General features: G+C 50.7%; 1 protein-coding gene across 1 annotated transcript; it reads left to right on the top strand.

Moving 5' to 3' along the window:
• The first annotated feature begins 228 nt into the window (after nt 1-228).
• BPIFB6 (BPI fold containing family B member 6) lies at nt 229-12,930 on the top strand. Its single transcript, XM_004370443.1, has 15 exons — nt 229-328; nt 1,609-1,708; nt 2,785-2,889; nt 3,338-3,487; nt 3,671-3,734; nt 4,215-4,275; nt 5,062-5,153; nt 5,984-6,160; nt 7,381-7,434; nt 7,820-7,993; nt 8,822-8,889; nt 10,392-10,437; nt 11,368-11,431; nt 12,164-12,240; nt 12,898-12,930. Exons 1-15 carry the CDS (start codon nt 229-231, stop codon nt 12,928-12,930), a joined length of 1,365 nt encoding a protein of 454 aa, XP_004370500.1.
• The last annotated feature ends 5,580 nt before the right edge of the window (nt 12,931-18,510 follow it).

Raw genomic sequence — 18,510 nt, 5'->3', positions numbered from 1 at the left:
TTGGGGTGACTCTAGAGGCCCTACATTTAATCTGGATGCTCCTTGACTCCTCTGGAGAAGACAGTAATAATGCTTGTTGAACTGGATGGATGGAGCCCAAAAGGCTCCTGGACCTCCAAGATCATCCTGGGCTGTGGTTTGCTTTGCTTTGGGGTATAGGAGGTCCCTAGGGGCACCAGGGCCTGGTGGGCTGCACCCAGTTCAGGCACCTCTGGCACAGGTGGAGCCATGCTGCCGATCCTGTGCTTGGCACTCTGCGGGCTGCTGACAGGCACTCGAGCTGACCCCGGGGCATTGCTGCGGCTGGGCATGGACGTCATGAACCACGGTGAGCTGGCAAGCCAGGCGTTGGGGTGGGGTATGGATAGTGACTGCTCATGCTTGCACACCTGGAGCATCCTACGATCCTCAAAATAAACCTAAGAGCTATGTGTTATTATTATTTTCCCATTTTACACTGAGGCCCAGAGAAAGTGGGGGTAGCTTGCCCAAGGTTTCCTCAGAGGCAGAAGCAGAGCTGGAAATCCTGCTGCCTTGGGGCCTCTCGTTGGCCTTGATGGACAGGGTTGGTGGCCACAAGGTCTGTAGGGGTTATAGCCCTGGGTTCAAATCCCAGCTCTGCCAACAACTTGCTGTGTGACTTCAGGCAAATCACACGTTCTCTCTGTGTTGCTCTTTGCTCATCTGTAAACGTAAAATGGGGTGACCAGTACTTCCTTGTCAGATCAAATAAAATGTGAGATTGAAATCACCTGGGAGGGTCCTTAGTAAAATTTATTTTCCATCTCTAGCTCCTTGACCTTAAGATAAATGGAGTCACACTCAGATGCAAAGGGCTAATACAGTTCTGTGAGCTCAGTGTCTGTCCCCTCTCTGGAAATTAGCCTGTGACCATATTGGCAGTGTTTCTGGCAGGGTGTCATTTGAGGTTGGGGCCTCCAGGCCTGGGGACTCAGAATCTCTAGGGTTCAGGGCTAGAATCTGCGTTTTCACATGCTCCCAAATGAGTCCCTGAATCGCCCAGGTCTGGGAGTGGTGGGTCCATGAGATAAAGTCGATTCTTTAGCTTGGTGTTCAAGACCTCATTTTGTGCCCCCTGCTAATTGCTCCAATTTCTCTGTCATGTCTCTGTCCACCCTCCTTCAGCCATGATGAATTGCTTACTCTTCCTTCTCCTCCCATCCCTTCCCTGCCTTTGCACTGACCATGCCTATGCAGGACTAGCCCAATTTATATCTCTTTGCTGCCTGGTGAATTCCTATTCCTTCTCCATAGACCAAGAGATACGTCACTTCCTCCTTGAAGCCTTCCCCAGCTCTTCCCTCCCTGACTTGGGACCTCATATGGTTCCTACAGCTCCTGTGCCCACCCTATTATGCTGTTGTCACTTGTTACTGCCATTGCGGGTAGCTTCTCCCCCATTAGGCTGGAGGAGGGCTGAGGCTGTGCGTAGCTCATCTCTAGGTCCCCAGCATTGCCCAGCCCAGGGTGGGACAGCGACTGTGGGGCACAGGGTGATATGGGCCTGGAAAACTTGAGAGATTGGCCCAAGAAGGGAGGGAAGCTGTCTGGAGCCCAGCTGAGTGTCCCTCTGGGCCCCATTTCCAGAGGTCCAGAGCGCCATGGATGAGAGTCACATCCTGGAGAAGACAGCAGCTGAGGCGGGCAAGAAGCGACCGGGAATGAAACCCATCAAGGGCATCACCGAGTGAGGGGGGTCTCCGAGGGGTGCAGCTGGGGCAGAGGGTAGTATGGGAACCTGAGAAAGCCAAGTGAGAGCTGACATGGGGCTTGGGAGTCTTTCTGCCTTGTTACTGTCTTGCTGAGTGACCTTGGGCAGGTTGCTGCTTCTGGCTGGGCCTCAGCCTCCTCAGCTATCCATTGGTGACAATTACTGCCCTGCGTATGAGCAGGGTCATTGTGAAGAGGATGTGAGGTTGACAAGTCAATCTCCAACTGCCTGTATGCAGCAGGGACTCACTGACCGCATGTGAAATTGAATAAAAATCCTCAAATGGCAGAGCTGGAAAGATATCAACAATCAGCTAATGACAGGGGCGAACCAGTTTCATTGCACGTGCCATCAGGGATTGATTGGTAGGGGCTGCCTGAGGGATGTCCTGGGAAGAATTCAGGGGCACTATCTGGACTTAGTAGGAAGTAGGACTGTGATCAATTAGCAATGTCTGCCAAGAGCTCAGAATGGGCAAGTGAAGGTATATGTGCCGCATCTTTGCTGTCCTGTATCTGGATGGGTGGTTCTCAACTAGGAGTGATTTTGTCCATGGGGACATTTGACAATGTCTGGAGACACTTTTGATTGCCACAACTTGGCAGGGGGAAACCAGGTGCTGTTGGCATCTGGTGGGTAGAAGTCAGGGATGCTGCTGAAAATCCTACGATGCACAGAACAGCCCCTAACAAAGAATTATCTGGCCCAAAATGTCAGTAGTGCCACTATTGGGAAACTTTGATCTAGGCAAACCTTCCCATTTTGCCAGTGGGGAAATTGAGTCTCACAGAAAGGAAAGGAGAAGTCCAAGTTCATATAATGTATCAGCCAGGTGTCCTACCTCACACATAGTAAGTGCTTTCTGTATATAAATTGGTTTATGGTGAGCCTTTGTTTGAGTTCCATCATGACCCCATGAGGCAGGCTTACCCCGGTGGCGTGGGATGAGGGGATTTTTCCAAGGCCTCCCAGCAAGGTGGTAGAGGAGCAGATCTAGGGCCTGAGTCTCACCCGCCCAGTTCTCATTCCTGTGGATGCCTATCCCCTCCCAGTCTGAAGGTGAAGGATGTTCTGCTACCTGTCATCACACTGAGCTTCGTACCTGGTGTAGGCATCTTTCAGTGTGTGTCCACTGGCATGACCATCACTGGCAAAAGGTGACTATGGGGCTGGCAATTGGGGGAGGAGGGATGGCCTCTCTGTCTCACTCTTTGATGCATATTTATTGAGCACCTACTGTTGGCCACCTGGGTACTGTGGTCTGAGATTATGCGGACTTAGGTTTCTACTTTTCATGGACAATAACAGACCGAGCGATTAGTCTAGAACAAAGGAAGCATTAGGGTGAGAGAATCAAGAGAGTCTTCTAGGAAGTGGTGAGAGCTGAGCAGAATTTTGAAGGATGTGTGCGAGTTTGCTAAGGCAAGAAAGAGGGGAAAGTCTAGGTGTGTGACCTTGGGCAGGTCCTATCCCCTTCTTTGTCCTATCAGGTGGTCCCCCCACATTTTCCCTCCCAGAGCTGCTGGGATTGTGGGCAAAGAGAGGGCAGGGAGAGTGGCTTCAGTGACAGAGATGCCCATGATGCCTACCTGTCCTTTCCTCCAGCTTCATGGGTGGGAACATGGAGATCCTCGTGGTCCTGAACATCACAGCCACCAACTGGCTTCTGCAGGATGAGGAGACAGGCCTCCCCATGTTCAAGAGTGAGGGCTGTGAAGTCATCCTAGTCAGTGTGAAGACCAACCTGCCTAGCAAGTAAGAAGTTCTGTGGCTGGGCCTTGCTCAGGCTGGGGAGGAAGGCTGGTTCCACATTAACACAACCTCCAGCACCCCACTTCCTCAGTCATTGTACTTCTTTGACCCTGTTCTTCATGTCCTGTTCTTAAATTCCTGACATTTATGCACCTGTTCACTGCATCCTCCTGTGCTTGCGTCTAGCATGCTACCCAAGGTGGTCAACAAGTTCCTGGACAGCACCCTACACAAAGTTCTCCCTGGCATGGTGAGTGGCCCAAAGAAAGCCTGCACCCTTCATTCCAGGAGTTGCTTAGACCAGGGCTGGCAAATGCATCTTATCTTGGGTGCTGACTCTGATTGATTGATAGTGACTGAATGGTGTGCTGGTGAGAAGGATTCTGAGGCTGTGGCTGGCTCAGTGTGAGAAGGTGCCATGATCATCTAGTGATGTCTGACATGAGCATAGGAAGAGGAAATGACAGGCCATATAGCACATCTTTCCAATCCTGCTTAGATTACCATTCCCTGGAGAATGAGTACCCCCTGACTTTGCAGGTTGTAGTCAGGAGATCTGGTTCTAATCCAGACTCTGCCATTGACTGTCTGTGTGACTTGGGACCTTGGTTTTCCCACAAGTCCCTGCCCTGCCAGGGCTCTTGGGACTCCCCATGGAGTACCATTTAGCTGTAAGGGGTATGGTCCTCCATGCAGGGGCCCCCTTAACCCAGTGCATTTCTGCTTCCAGATGTGTCCAGCTGTCGACGCAGTCCTCGTGTATGTGAACAAGAAGTGGGCCAATCTGAGTGGTGAGTGCAGCCCCAGCCACACCACGCCCCCACATGGGGATACGAGGATGGCTGGACTTTGATGCCCCACTTTCCATTCAAGTGCCTGCTCCTACCAGCCTGGGGACTAGAGGAGGTCTGAGGTCATGATATCCATCTCCCCATTGTCCAGATGGGAAGCCTGAGGCCCCGAGGGACTCTGAGGTCCTTGCCTTTCAGCCCTCCACCCAGTGTTCCATCCATCCTTCCAGGACTACAATCATAGCAGCCATTCTGGGCTCATCTACAAGCCTTGCACCCCAAATAGTAATCCTGATAGTGGTGATACCTGACTCTACCTTGCCAAGTCGATCTGCTACCTTCATCATTTTGGGGTCTACAGAACTCCTGGTATGGGGGAAAGGAAAGCACAGTTGCTGGGTCTGAAGAAATTTGGTCATGCCCCCCGCATGCCTGTCCCTGTCTTGGGACAGGTCACTTCACTCCTCTGAGCCTCAGTTCGCTCATCTGTAAAATGGAGCCGATAATCCTGACCTTGCTGGTCTGTTGTGAGATCTGAACTGTGATAGTCCTTGGGGACTGCTCAAGCTCTGTGCCCACAGAGTAATGTGAGGAGGGTGATTTTCCAGGCCAAACACTGTCACCTCCATTGTACAGACGAAGTTACTGAGGCCCAGAGATGCTAAGCAGCGTGTGTTGGGACACAAAGGGCCTGGTTTCCTGGTGCTCAGGCCAACCTCAGGTGGCCTTCTCTGGGCTGCCCCTGGGGTTGACACCTTTCTGAGTGGAACCTTCCTCTTCCCACAGTCCCCATGCCTGTGGGCCAGGTGGGCACCGTCAAATATGGCCTGTCATCCACACCAACCACCACAGCCAGCTACATCCAAGTGGACTTAAGTGTAAGCACCCGGGCAACTGGGGGCTGTGGTGTTAGGTTGACTGACCTAGATGGAGGCCAGGGCTTGCGCCAGGGCTGGAGGCTGAGGGGGCCTCTCAGGCCCTGGTTGACCCAGGTCCACCATGAGTGTTTAACCTGCCACTGGGGCCTTCTCCTTCTCTCTGCCGTAAACATGAGCCCTGGATTCCCCAAGCTGATTTCTGGGACTGCTAACTTCACACTCACACCAAGGCTGTTTGCTTCTCCCAAAGAGTGGCTCACCCAATCATATCCCGCCATTGTACAGACGGGAATACTGAAGCCCAGGGAAGAGGCAGGACTTGCCTGGGGTTCCACGGTGAGATGGCGGCAGAGTTGGGCCCTCACTCCGGTCTCCGAGCCCCAGGTGACTAGGAGAGACACATCTTCCAGGAATGGGAAGAAATATTCTGAGAAGTCATCTCCTTGTGAAGTCTCCCTCCCATGCTGTTCTTACACACCTTACGTTGTTTTCTTCTTACCTATGTCACCTAAGAATGAAACAGAAAACACATTCTGGATAAATGAGGACTCCAAACAGTCGGAGTCAGATTAACTGAGGTTACCTAAGCAATCCTAGTAGAAACTGCCAGTGGTCTAGTGACTTACTCCTTCATCTTCTCAGGCCTCAGTCTACCCATCTGTACACTGGGGGTGGGGGCTGGACCACTGTAGCCTTCTCTGGATCTAACATTTAATGACTTGATGATTTGGGGCTTGGTTTGAGCCCCATGAATGTGGCGGACTGAGCCCCACCGCCAGCCACAGTCCCTCACGGCTAAGGCTGAGTGTCTCCCTCCCGCTGTCTCACAGCCTGTGGTGCAGCAGCAAGAGGGACACATCATCAAGCTTTCTGATGCCAAGGAAGACCTCGAAGTCCCTGAGGGCTACGCTGAAGGATCGTCACAGCTGCTGCTCTCAGCCACCTTCCTTACAGCTGAGCTCACCCTCCTGCAGAAGTCCTTTGATGTGAAAATCCGGGACATGAAGGTGTGCTGCCCAGTGGTCATGCCCCCTACTCCCATATGCTTCTGTCCCCTGTAATGACAGTCCCTGCCTGGCTTATCTATTCCAAGAATTATCCTGGAGTTTTGGGCTACACCAGAACTGGGAGATGTCAGGATTGATTTGAGTTCCTGTCATCAGTTCATCTCACCAGCCACCATCCTTCTGTCCATGTAACTATCATCTACCCATCCATCCATCCAACTGTCCAAACAACCAGCTATTTATTCATCAGCATATATCTCTCATGCATTGGCCATCCATCCATCTTCTTTTTATCCAATCATCATCACCCACCCATCTATCTTTCTGCCATTTATTCATGCCCTAGGCTATATTTGGAAACCCTGGTGACATAGTGGTTAAGAGCTATGGCTGCTAACATAAAGGTCAGCAGTTCCAATCCACCTGTTGCTCCTTGGAAACTGTATGGGGCAGTTCTACTCTGTCTTGTAGGGTCACTACGGGTCGGAATCAACCTGACAGCAGTGGGTTTGGTTTAGGCTATATCTTTCCAACTATCATCCATCCAACCCTTTCTTTCATCCACACAACACTGAGAACAGGGCCTTATACTGTTGAATGAGTGAATCTATGCATCTTCTTCATCTACCATGCAAACACCCATATTCCTACCCATCTACCCCCATAACTCTTCGTTATTCATTCTTCTACTTATCCACTCATTTAGCCATCCATCCATTCTCCCATTCATTTATCATTCCATCTGTCCATCTTCCTACCTATCCATCCACCCACCCATCCCTTAATGGACTATCCATTCATCCTCCCATCCATCCATCCATCCATCCATCCATCCACCCACCCACCTACCCATCCATTCACCCACCCATGCATCCATCCTCCCACCCACGCACCCATCCATTCATCTATCCATTCTCCCATCCATTTATCATTCCATTTCACCATCTTCCCACCCCATCTCCCACCATCTGCTCACTTATTAATCCAACAACATTTTCCCAGTATTTGACCATGTGCTAAGGTCTGTGGGCATAGGGATGTATAAGCCACCGTCTCTGTCACCCAGGAGCTCATTATCTAGTTAAGCACAGAATTAGGCATGAGTGATAAGTGTCGTGATGAAGGAACTTCAAAGGATATATCTTACCGAGTTAGGAGATGTTTATTAGGATGGATCAGGGAAGGCTTCAGTAATCCTGACCTTGATATTTATTTTGTAGATTGGTAAACTGCCTCCACAAACCACCGAGACGCTGGCTGGCTTCATACCTAAAGTGAGTGCCCCAACCACCCATGATCACCATGATCTGCCCTGCCCTGCCCTGCCCTGTTCTCCTCCCGTTGAAGGGACAAGAGACTTTGGATGCAGCTTTTCAATACCACATGTCCTTGGCCGGTATGAAACTATCCCAACTTCTCCATAAAGTACTTTTTGGGTCTAGCCCAGAAACAACAGAAACAGCTCGACTTTGCACATTGCACTTCCTGTGTCCAATATAGAAATAACCACCTTGTGAATTTTGTTCCTTTATTTCTTTCTTGATAGACACATCCCAGCCTTTCCATGTCATGCTTCCCGTGTCCAAGGTAGAAATTGCCTATTTCATGAGAGACACCAGTTGAGGGCTGGTCCTGAGTAGACTTTCCTGGTTTCTGTAGGTAGCTGAGGTCTATCCTGAGCCAAAGCCCTTGGTGACCCAGATCAAGATAAACAAGCCCCCCAGGGTCACTATGAAGACAGGAAAGAGTCTGCTGCACCTCCATGGCACCATAGAGATGTCGGCTGCTCGACGGAGGAGCAAGGCTCCTGTGTCCCTCTTCATCCTGGAAGTCGTGAGTGTGGAAGCTGATCCCCATTTAGTCCCGCCCTCGCGGATATTCAAGACTGAAGGGAGGGATTTTAGTTGATGGCCGAGTAATGGATTGGAAGGTTCTTGGTTAATCCCAATCATCTGGTCTTAACCTCTCAGGCACTGTCACCTGATGTCTGATCCATATATCTGTCATTGAACTTTTGAATGGCTTGAAAGACCAACAAACTTGAGAGTCAATTGTTTAGTTCTTCCTTTCTCCCTCCTTCCCTCCAAAATACATTAGCATTTATATGGACAGTGAAGGAGTCATCTAGGGAACCAGGGAGCCCAGCGATTTCCCAAACCCAGTTTGGGGAAATCACAGAGGACTTCCCAGAAGTGGTGATTCCCCCAAACCCAGTTTGGGGAAATCACAGAGGACTTCCCAGAAGCGGTGATTCCTGAGCTATGTTTTGATGGATGAGCAGAGTCTGGCCAGGGAAGAGGGTTGATGCTGGGGAGGCTGAGGATGCAGAGCACTCTATACAGAGGTTATAGCATGCGCACAGGCCTGCAGCTATCACACAGTCTGTGCAGGGACCTGTAAACAGTGCCAGTTATTTGGGGGGTACTGTCCTGGGTCAGGTAAGGGTGGGATAAGGAGCTGGGGCTGGGCTCATGGGGAGACTGCAGGTTCAATCCCTGAGACTGGGGTGGGCAGAGAGAAGGACTAACACCAGAATTCCATCTGACCTCTGCTTTGTCTTGGCAGTGGTGGTGGTGCTGGGAAGGTGGTAAAGACCCTGTCTTTACCAGCTTTGACTGGGTGACCCATTGCCTTCTCCCTGCTCCCCACCCCACACCCCAGCTCTTCAACCTGAAAATCCAGTACTCAGTGCATGGGGACAGGCTGCAGATTGCCACCTCTCTGGACAGGTAAGAGCCTGCTGCCCCACGCTAGCATCCCTGTGCCCCTGCATGGGCATTACCACCCCCGTTCTGCTTCCTGCTCCAGGTTCTGCCCCTGATCCATTCAGCATAGTGCATACTACCAGGCTGCTTTAGTCACTAGGCCTGCCCTAGAACCTTCAATGGCTCCCTGTTATCTACATGATCTTTTCTCAAATCTTAGCCTGGTATGCAAGCGCTTCTCACATTCTCCCACCTCCACTCTCACAATTCCACTAGGATTTTGCACAGTGAGTCTGCCCGTGGGCCCATGTCCCCTTTTCCATCAATGATCCTTTGCCCATGCTGTCCAAATGCCACCTGTCAGTCAGAGCCTAGCTCAGATGGCACCTCCTCCAGGAAGCCTTTTCTTATACTAATATCAGCTGACATTTATGTAGCTCATTTATGTGCCAGGCATTAGCTATGTACATTATATTCATTATCCCACTTCATCCTTACCTTTTGTGAGGAGGGTGCTATTAACATCCTAGCTTTACATTCAGTTGTTCATTAATTCTTAATTAATTCTTAATTAATTAAATCTTTGATCTGACTTGTATCAGGTCACAGTTCTTTCATTTGCAAAAAGCAGAATGACAACTTTGATTTGCTTAAGCCCAAAAGAAAATCATTTGCCTCATATAATCAAAAACTCCAAGGGTAGGTCTGGTCAGCTTCAGGCATGGCTAGATCTAGGTGCACAAGCAAAGACCTCAAGAATCTGTCTCCCTGTCCCCCTTTCCTCTGCTGTCCACTTCATTAGCTGAATTCTTAGGCAGTCCCTGTAAGGTGACAAAATGACCCCAGTGATGAGAGGCCTCCTGTCCAATGGTTCTAACAAAATTACCAAGACTGCTTCTCATTGGTTTAGCTTGAGTCACATGCCCAACTCTAAGCTAATCAGCAAGACTGGGAGACGAAAAGTTGGCCAGGCCTTGGTCATGTGCTCACCCTGGGATCTCTGGGTTCAGCCCCACCTAATGTCTTGGAATGAGAAAAAATGGAAGATCTGTTACTGGATTAGAAAATAGATGTTGGGACAATAGAGTCACCGGATGACCATTATCATGTGGCCTGTTCTGGTGCCAACATGTGCTAGTGCCTACTAGACGCCGTGCAGGGGAGGGGGCAAGGGGAGGGGGGCACAACTCTGCCACTTGCAAGGATCTGAGGCTGACCACCAGTTGGGCTGCCAACCTCTGCAAACCTGGCCTGGGGCAGGAGAAGTGGACATGGCCAGGAGTCCCAGAGGGAAAGTCAGGATAACAAGAGGAGGTACAGGAGAACTGTGGGAAACAGAATGGGCTGTAATGAAAGGTGGTGAGTGCCCCATCAGAGGTAGCATGCAAGCAGAGGCTTATAAGCACCTGGTCTGGAGGTGGTAGAGGGGACTCCTGCATCAGGGAGTGGTTAGGGCACTTGGGACTCCCTTGGGCCCTGACTCTGACCACGCTTTTCCCCTCTTCCCCATGCCCTGCACTCCACAGATTACTGAGCCTGACTCAGAAGTCCTCAAAGATTTGTGCATTTGATGTAAGTGTCCCAAGTGCTTCTGCCTGGTCTGGCTTGAGGGCAAGACTGGGCCTATTCTATCCTTGGGGTTGCAGGGAAGGAGTCCCAAACTAGACACAGGGTGAATAGAGCAAGGTCACTGCGGGCCTTGGGACTCTGCTTTCTTTGTGACCTTGGGGAAATCCTTTGACCTCTCTGAATCTCTGTTTCGTTTTCTAGATAGAATCTGGATTGATTTTAAAAACATTGCCATGGGCAGTGGCAGCTTAGTTTGTCCTTGTTGGCCAAGCTGTTATTTTTATTAATCTCTGTGGCCTCAGGGCCCAGCACAGACCCTGACTCCAGCAGGTGCCAACAACGACAGCAGCAGCTGCAGCAGCAGTAGCACTTAATGATTTTTACTCTGTGCTATTGCTTCACACAATCTCATTTAATCCTCATGCAAGCCCTGGGAGTAGGTGCTATTATATTCCACCTTCACAGATGGGGAAACTGAGGTACAGAGAAGTGGTGAATGAGTGACTGAAACTACAGAGTTTTCTGTTGGGGCAGGAGTGGGTTCATACTGTCTCTCGAATTTCCTCATCCCTGCACCATGACCCAAAGCCCCAGCTATCACCTGAACAGGGACAAAGTGGTGGTGAAGAGCACAAGCCTGTAGCTGAACAGAGCCAGGGCTGATGCCCAGTGTTGATGATGGCTGGACAAATCATTTGATATTTCTAACCTACAAGCCACTCAATGGGAGAAAGACGTGGCAGTCAAACTCTGTGGGGCAAGTTCTACTTTGCCCTGTAGGGTCTCTATGAGTCAGAATTGACTCCACGGCCATGAGTTTTGGTAGCCCCTGGGCCTAGCCAGAGTAGGGGCTGAAAAAATTTGTCGAAGTGAATTAAATCTAATTGATTCGGATGGTAGGACATGGGTATTTCCTCTCTTTCTCTCCCCCAGGAGCAGGAAATGACTGGCTTCATCTCTGATTATCTCCAAGAGGCCTACGTCCCAGTCATCAATGGTGAGGGCTCCAACAGGCCTCGATCTGGCTAGTGCCAAGAAACACTATCAGCAGGAAGGGATGTCACCTGAGTGACATCTCAAAGCTCCATCACGAGTTCCGGGGCGGAGGGTGGGCGGGAGGCTAAAAGGGAGGGTCATTGCTGAATCTCTGAGGTCAATGCAGTCTTATTGTCCCTTGCCTGGGGACAAAGGCCCCTCCCACTATTTGGACTCTGACCTTGACCCCAGACCATGAGCAGGGGTGGATTATCCAATCGGCTAGGTAAGCGCGGTGCTTACCTTGTTTACCAGATCATCTGTAGTGAACAATTTCGCATTTTTTCACCACATCAAAGATTCTGCTTCTAGGTATGGCTGGCATCTGTCTCTCTCCCAGTCCCACAGCACCTTCCTACAGAATCAAAGCCTCTTTCCAAATTTACAATCCCTGACAGGGAGGGATGACCCAGTAAGCAAGGTAAGCACGGGCTTACTTGTGCTTACTAATCTGTAGGGAACAATGTCATATGTTTTTCACTGCAGATGTGTGAAATCGCCCCTAAAGGCAGATCTTGACCCAGACCTGGAATGGTGAACACATGGTGATCAGGCTTATACTCTCTCTGCCTGTGTAGTTGGCAGATATCAGAAATCAATCAATGCACTATTTCCCACTACTCTGCATCAGGCAGCCAGTCCTTAATCAATTGCAGATCAAGCAGGCTGAGATAACTCTTACTGTATTTGTCAGATGTGCTCCAGGTCGGGCTCCCGCTCCCGGACTTTCTGGGCATGAATTATCACCGGTCTGAACTGGACATAGTGGAGGTGAGGGGAGGGGATGGGGAGGGCATATCAACCAACACTTTCGGCCAATGAGTGATGATCAAGAGCCCCTCACAAACTTGAGGGAGGGCTGGGAAGGGGAGAGGCCATCAGTATAGCCCTGTCAATCCAAAGAGCAAGACCTTGTCCCTCAGAACCTGGGCCCACCCTGGTCAGGGGATCCCCAGCAGGAGACTTGAGCTCTGCTACTCTTTTGTCTGCCACCTTGGGCAAATTACTTCACCTCTTTATGCCTCCATTCTTCAGTGCATAAAACAGTGATGATAATTTGGGTACTGGCCTCATAGGGAAGTGTTGATGACTGATTGAGATAATTCAGCTAAAGGTACACAGTAAGTGCTCAATAGATGTTAGCTTTTCATTGCATGCCAAGCCCTGCCCTTGGAGTGTTAAATGAGCATTTCCTCATTCTATCCCTCCACTCCGGGAGGTCGGAGTGCTTGTCCCCTTTCGAGAAAACTGAGGCACAGAGAGGTGAGGGGACCTCTCCAGGGTCACGAGGTGAGTCTAGTCCAACCTCTGCTCTTCAATACCACATTGCTTTCCGTTTCCTAGCAACTGGCCCAGTTCCATCCCATCCCCATGCCTGGGTGGTCCTGTCATTGCCCTTCCCTCACGCTAGCCCTTTGCCTCCTCCAGAGCGCCCTGGTGCTGAATTTGAAGTTGGAATGACCGTGGCAGAACTTGCCCACCAGCTGCCTCCAAACCACCAACTGACTGCGCCTGGTGAAGGGGCCCCTGACCGGAGCCGGGTGAGCCTGGCCCCCTATCACCGGCTGCTGCTTCCTTTGCTCAAGAGTGAGTGGGACAGGCCTGGCCAATAAACAGGACAAAGGCCCTGACGAACACCTGGTGCTTCAGCATCTTTATTTATGGCAAACGGACTTGCAGCTTTTCTTTCTCTTCAGTGGGTTTTTCTAAGACCAGTTCGGGGTCTGGAGGGTAGCCAGTCACAGCTTTAGGGGCAGGTTTGAGCACATGTTGAGCACCTGCTGAATACCGTGCTTAGAACCTTACCTGGATCATTGCATTTAATCCACACAGTGACCCTATGGGAAGAGGGCAGCCTCTCCACCTTATTAGGTAAGGAAATTGAGGCACAGGGAAGTTAGCTCCCTTGCCCAAGCTCACACAGTTTAGCAAGTGGCAAAGCTCTTCCCACCCACCTTAGCTGGCTCCCCCTTGCTCCACAATCTGGGTGACTTGAGGATGGCCCTATTCACAGGGAGACTGCAGAGAGCCCGGAGCACCCTAGGAGCTCTCCCTGTGCACCTCCTTTAATCTTCACAACAGCTGAGGCAGTTAGGGACTGTCCCCATTTCACAGATGAGGAAATTGAGGCTCAGAGAGGTGGAGTGACTGGCCTGAGGCCACCTATCAAGACCAAGGACAGAGCTGGGTTTGGAATCCAGGCTCCAGAACCAACCTGCCTGGATTCAAATCCTGGCTCTGCCTCCTTGCTGCTGTGTGCCCTGGGCAAGGCACTTCACCTCTCTGAGCCTCAGTTTCCTCACGTGTAAGATAAGAATGATAGCAGTACCAACCTCAGCAGAGTTGTTGTGAGGAGTCATCTAGTCAAATCACAGCAGTGCTTACCACAGCATCTGGCAAACGTGTGCTTAATAAAGTTAGCCACAGTGGATTTTTGAAACCAAGGAAATGTGAACAAGGGTTCCCTGTTGGAGTGTGGGTGGGAACAGCGTGGCTGTGTGCCAGCGGGTACGTACATGAGCACGTGTCAGTATCAAAATGGCCCAGGGATCAGGGCGGACTGCCGTGGGGTCTGCATCTCCAGGTGTGGAGGTTTGCGTGTGGCGTGCGAAGAGGCCTGGGTGTCTGCCATGTCTGTGTGTCTCATGTCCACTTGTTTGTGGTCTGTGTCTAAGGGTGTCTCAGGGTCTCAGAGAGGACATCCATGTGAGGATCAGCTCCCCAACATTTGCCGTATCTTCCCCATCACCTCTCCCAGGACTTAAAACACTGATATCATTCTTTAAATTGACTTGTTTGCAAAATAAATGCATTATAAATGGGCCCTGAAAATCAAGGTCATTTGCTAGAATATTAAAATAGAATCTACAACTGAAACAAATGTATGTCGGGGTGCCTCCTACAATCAGTTGGTGCTCCAGCCCTGGAAGCTATTGGGCTGGTGGCCACGTGTCCATGTGTCTGTGTGTTGGCGTGTGCGTCTGTCAGTACGCCTGTGTCTCCATGGGGGTGAGTCTTTGTATGTGGGGAGTCTGGCGGGTTTCTTTGTGTAGGTGGATCTGTAGCTGGATACCTACGTGTGTTTCTGTGGGTGACATTGTGGCCAGGAGGCCAGCACTCCTGGAACCTGGGGGGCCCTGGCAGGTTGGCCTCATCCCAGCCTGGCCCAGGCCCATGCCACAGAAGAGGGGAGGGCTCTTCCTCGCCCCAGCCCGGATGCCAGGGCAATCCCCTTTTCTCTTGCTGTTGGCTCTAATCCTGTCACCCATCATCTCCCTAGGCTCTGGGACAATGGCAGCCTTGACACAGGCTTGACATCTGGGTAATCCATGGGTGGCTGGTGCCTGATATGCCCCCTCCCTGCTCCCACCCTTGGATGTTCATGCAACACCCTCATGGCTACCTAAAGCCTCCCCAGCACCCTCCCCAGGCCCAGTGTGCAGATGGAGAAACCAAGGCACAGCTGTTTGCATCAGGAGGCCTGGGTTCTTGCACTGGCTCGGCCAGGGGCACACTGGGTGGCCTTGCACAAGTCACAGCTCCTCTCTGAACCTCGTCTGTATCATGGGAAATGGGTTGGGTGCTCTGACCTCTAATCTGATTCTTTGAATGGTCAGTTACTCTGGATTTACCCTCGGCTAAATGACCAATGGCTAATGGGGGCTAGGCCGGCATGGGGTGCCCTGCGCTATGACCTCACCCCCTAGGGAAGCAACGATGAAGATTTTGTTCCACTGTGTCCCCGTGGGCATTGCTCATTTTCAAGACTCCCACAACCCCAGATGAGGAAGCAGAAGCCCAGAGAGATGGAGCAGCCGGTCCAAGGGCACACAGCGTATATGGTTGAGATGGCAAGTGTTAGAGTCAGCCGCTTCCCCTTGCTAAGTCTGGGCCTTTGGAATGTAAGATGGGGAAACAATAATATTGACCTCCCCGGCTTGTTGTGATTGCTAGACAGATTCTCACATGCTAGGTGTCTTGCACACAGTAAGTGCTCAATAAATACTTGGTGTTAGCTTTCCTTCCTTGTCTCTCAAACAAATGTCTTAAAAATGTTGGCAGTACCTACTGCTGGCGAGGATGTGGATCAGCGGTAGCTCTCACGCAATGCTGGTGGGAGCGTCCAATGGCTCAGCCACTCTGGGGAGCTGGGCAGGGTCCAGCGGAGCTAAACATGTGCCTGTGCTACTGTGATCCAGCAGCTCCACTCCTAGATTTTCACCCAAGAGAAATAAAAAGTAAAAACATATGTTCACAAACAGACTGGGCAAGAAAATTCATAGCAGCTTCTTTCATAACAGCCAACAACTGGAAACAGTCCAGCAGTCTCTTCACTAGAGAATGGATAAGAAAGCTGGGGTGCATCACACAATGGAGTAGTATATAGCAAAGAAAAAAAAACAAACCATTGCCGCACATACAACATGGGTGAATGGGAGCCCTGCCGACGCAAACGGCTAAGCATTTGACTGCTAACTGAAAGGTTGGTGGTTCAAACCTACCCAGCCACCCCGTGAGAGAAAGACCTGGCGATCTGCTTCCGTAAAGATTATAGCCAAGAAAACGCTATTGAGCAGCTCTACTCTGTCTGTCACATGGGGTTGCTATGAGTAGGAATTGACTCAACAGCACCTAACAACAATAACGATGCGTGAAAGAGGGGCAGTGGTGGTTCGGTGGTAGATTTCTTGACTTCCATGGGGGAGACGCAGGTTCAACTCCCAGACAATGCACCTCATGCACAGCCACCACCCATCTGTCATTGGAGGCTTGTGATGCTGAACAGGTTTCAGTGGAGCTTCCAGACTAAGACAGACTAGGAAGAAAGGCCTGGCAATCCACTTCTGAAAAGTCAGTCAGTGAGAATGCTATGGATCACAATGGTCTGATCCTGTTGTGCATGGGGTCACAGTGAGTTGGGGACAAACTTGACAATAGGTAACAATAACCGCAACAACATTGTGTGAAAGAACCACACTCAAAGGAGTACACTGTATGTGAGTCCGTTTATGTGACCCTCAAGAACATACTGACCTCATCCACTGTGTTAGAGGTCAGATAGTGGTTACCTTGGGGGCAGTGACTTTGAGGGAACACATGAGGGGAGGGCTTCTGGAGTGCCCAATTTATAAAAATTTGTTGCGCTGTGCCCTTTTCTGTACATGCTTTATATAATAAAACTTAAAAAAACAAAAAAGTTTATTTACAAAAAAAAAGGGTGGTTTTGTTGAGTAACCCTCGGGATGAACATTGTAGGGTCAGAGGTTTGGAGGCTATTGGGGTGAATGAAGCAAATGCCACCCCCGCCTCCCACACTTGCCGTCTTAACCACTGTCCAGCCTGGCCTCTTAGAAGGGAGGAAACTGCTACCTAGTTCCTGGCCCACCTTACCTCCCTGCTTCCTTCCTGACCCCATGCAGGAGATAGACCACAAACACACAGATACACAGCTACCACCCAGCATATCGCAAGCTCCAAGAGAGGGAATCCCAGGGAGCTGTGTGGGGCGAGGTGGTGCCTCACCCAGTTTGGGGGTCAGGGAAGCTTCCTGGAGAAGGTGATACCTAAGCCAGCACTTGCAGAAGAATTGTAAGTAGAAGCCATGGTCCTTATACTAACCTATGGGGCCCCACACCTTCGCCTCATCTCCCCCACTGCCCCTCACCCTCTCTCCTTCAGCCACACTGGCCTTCCTGCTGTTCCTGGAACACTCCACTTTAGGGCCTTTGTAGTTGGGGTTCCCTCTGCCTGGAAGGCTCTTCCCCAGACATCCACCTGGCTCCCCTGCTTGCCTCATCGAGGCCAACAGCACCCCTGCTCGAACATGAGGCCTCCCCTGACCACCATATTGAAAGCTGCACCCCCCCCCCCCGCACCCCTCCCTTGCTTTCTTTTCTCATCAGCTCTGACTCACTATACGATGTGTTATTTGTTCCCTATGGAGCTGTGTTGTCCAATATGATGGCCTATTGTCATGTGAGGCTATTGAGCTCGGAATGTGCTGAGTCCAAATGAAGGTGTGGTGTGAGTGGATTTGGAAGACTCCATATGAGAAAGGAAACCCTGGTGGTGCAGTGGTTAAGAGTTCTGGCTGCTAACCAAAAGGTTGGCAGTTCATATCCTCCAGGCACTCCTTGGCAACTTTATGGGGCAGTTCTACTCTGTCCTATAGGGTCTCTATGAGTCGGAATCAGCTCGATGGCAATGAGAATTTTTTTTTTTTAAGTATTAGAAAAAGAATGTAAGTTAGCTCATCAATAATTTTATATTGATTATATGCTAAATGATAATATTTTGGATATACTGGGTTAAATAAAATATACTACTAAAATTAATTTTGCCTATTTTTAAATTATTTTTGCCTTTTTTTGAATGTGGCTACTAGAAAATTAAAAATTGCATTGTGCTTCTAGCAGCCAGCTCCTTGAGGGCTGGGAGTTTGTCACCTGGTTCACTGCTGTATCCCCGGCACTTAGCAAATACTGGATGCTCCATAAGCACCTCCTGCAGAACGAATGAAGAAATGGATGAATGAAGATTTTCTAACCACTGTCATCTGGACCAGCCTCTGGAAGGGGATAAAAGCAGCCTGCTCTGGTGCCCCAGGGACACTGGGTCTTGGGAGGTGGGGGTGGAGATGGTGTCCCTCCCCAACTCAGCTGACAGTGCCTCTCTCCAGGTCTCAGGGCCATCTTCCTGCTAGGCCTGAACAGGGCCTCAGTTGGGGGCGGGGAGTAGCAGGCTGGATTCTGTGCCATTTGGGCGGCTCTTGGGGAAACCTGGAGGGAGACCCTATAGGTGCAGCTGACCGGGCAGGTGGCAGAGCCCCACCCCCGCCTCTAGCTCTGGGCACCGACCCCAGGCCCCTCACTTCCCTGCCACTCTTCCCCCAGAAGGAAGGCTTAGTCCAGGCCCTCAGGGAAAACCGCAATTTGCTTCTGACATGACATATTGACGGATTTCTGGCGGCTGTGCCCCCTTTGTGTCTCCAGAGCCGCTGTGGACATATAAGGGCCACCTCTGGGCCTGGGCGGGTGGAGG

The sequence above is a fragment of the Trichechus manatus genome, unplaced genomic scaffold, assembly GCF_000243295.1.
Source record: "Trichechus manatus latirostris isolate Lorelei unplaced genomic scaffold, TriManLat1.0 scaffold00008, whole genome shotgun sequence".
Lineage (NCBI taxonomy): Eukaryota > Metazoa > Chordata > Mammalia > Sirenia > Trichechidae > Trichechus > Trichechus manatus.
The sequence above is the reverse complement of the archived record's forward strand: the minus strand, read 5'-3'. Positions and strand labels throughout refer to the sequence as shown.

Coding starts and splice junctions, on each gene's coding strand:
- BPIFB6 (XM_004370443.1), top strand. CDS start 229: ATGCTGCCGATCCTGTGCTTGGCACTCTGCGGGCTGCTGACAGGCACT. Junction 2,890..3,337: donor ATGACCATCACTGGCAAAAG/GTGACTATGGGG, acceptor CCTTTCCTCCAG/CTTCATGGGTGGGAACATGG. Junction 3,735..4,214: donor ACAAAGTTCTCCCTGGCATG/GTGAGTGGCCCA, acceptor TTCTGCTTCCAG/ATGTGTCCAGCTGTCGACGC.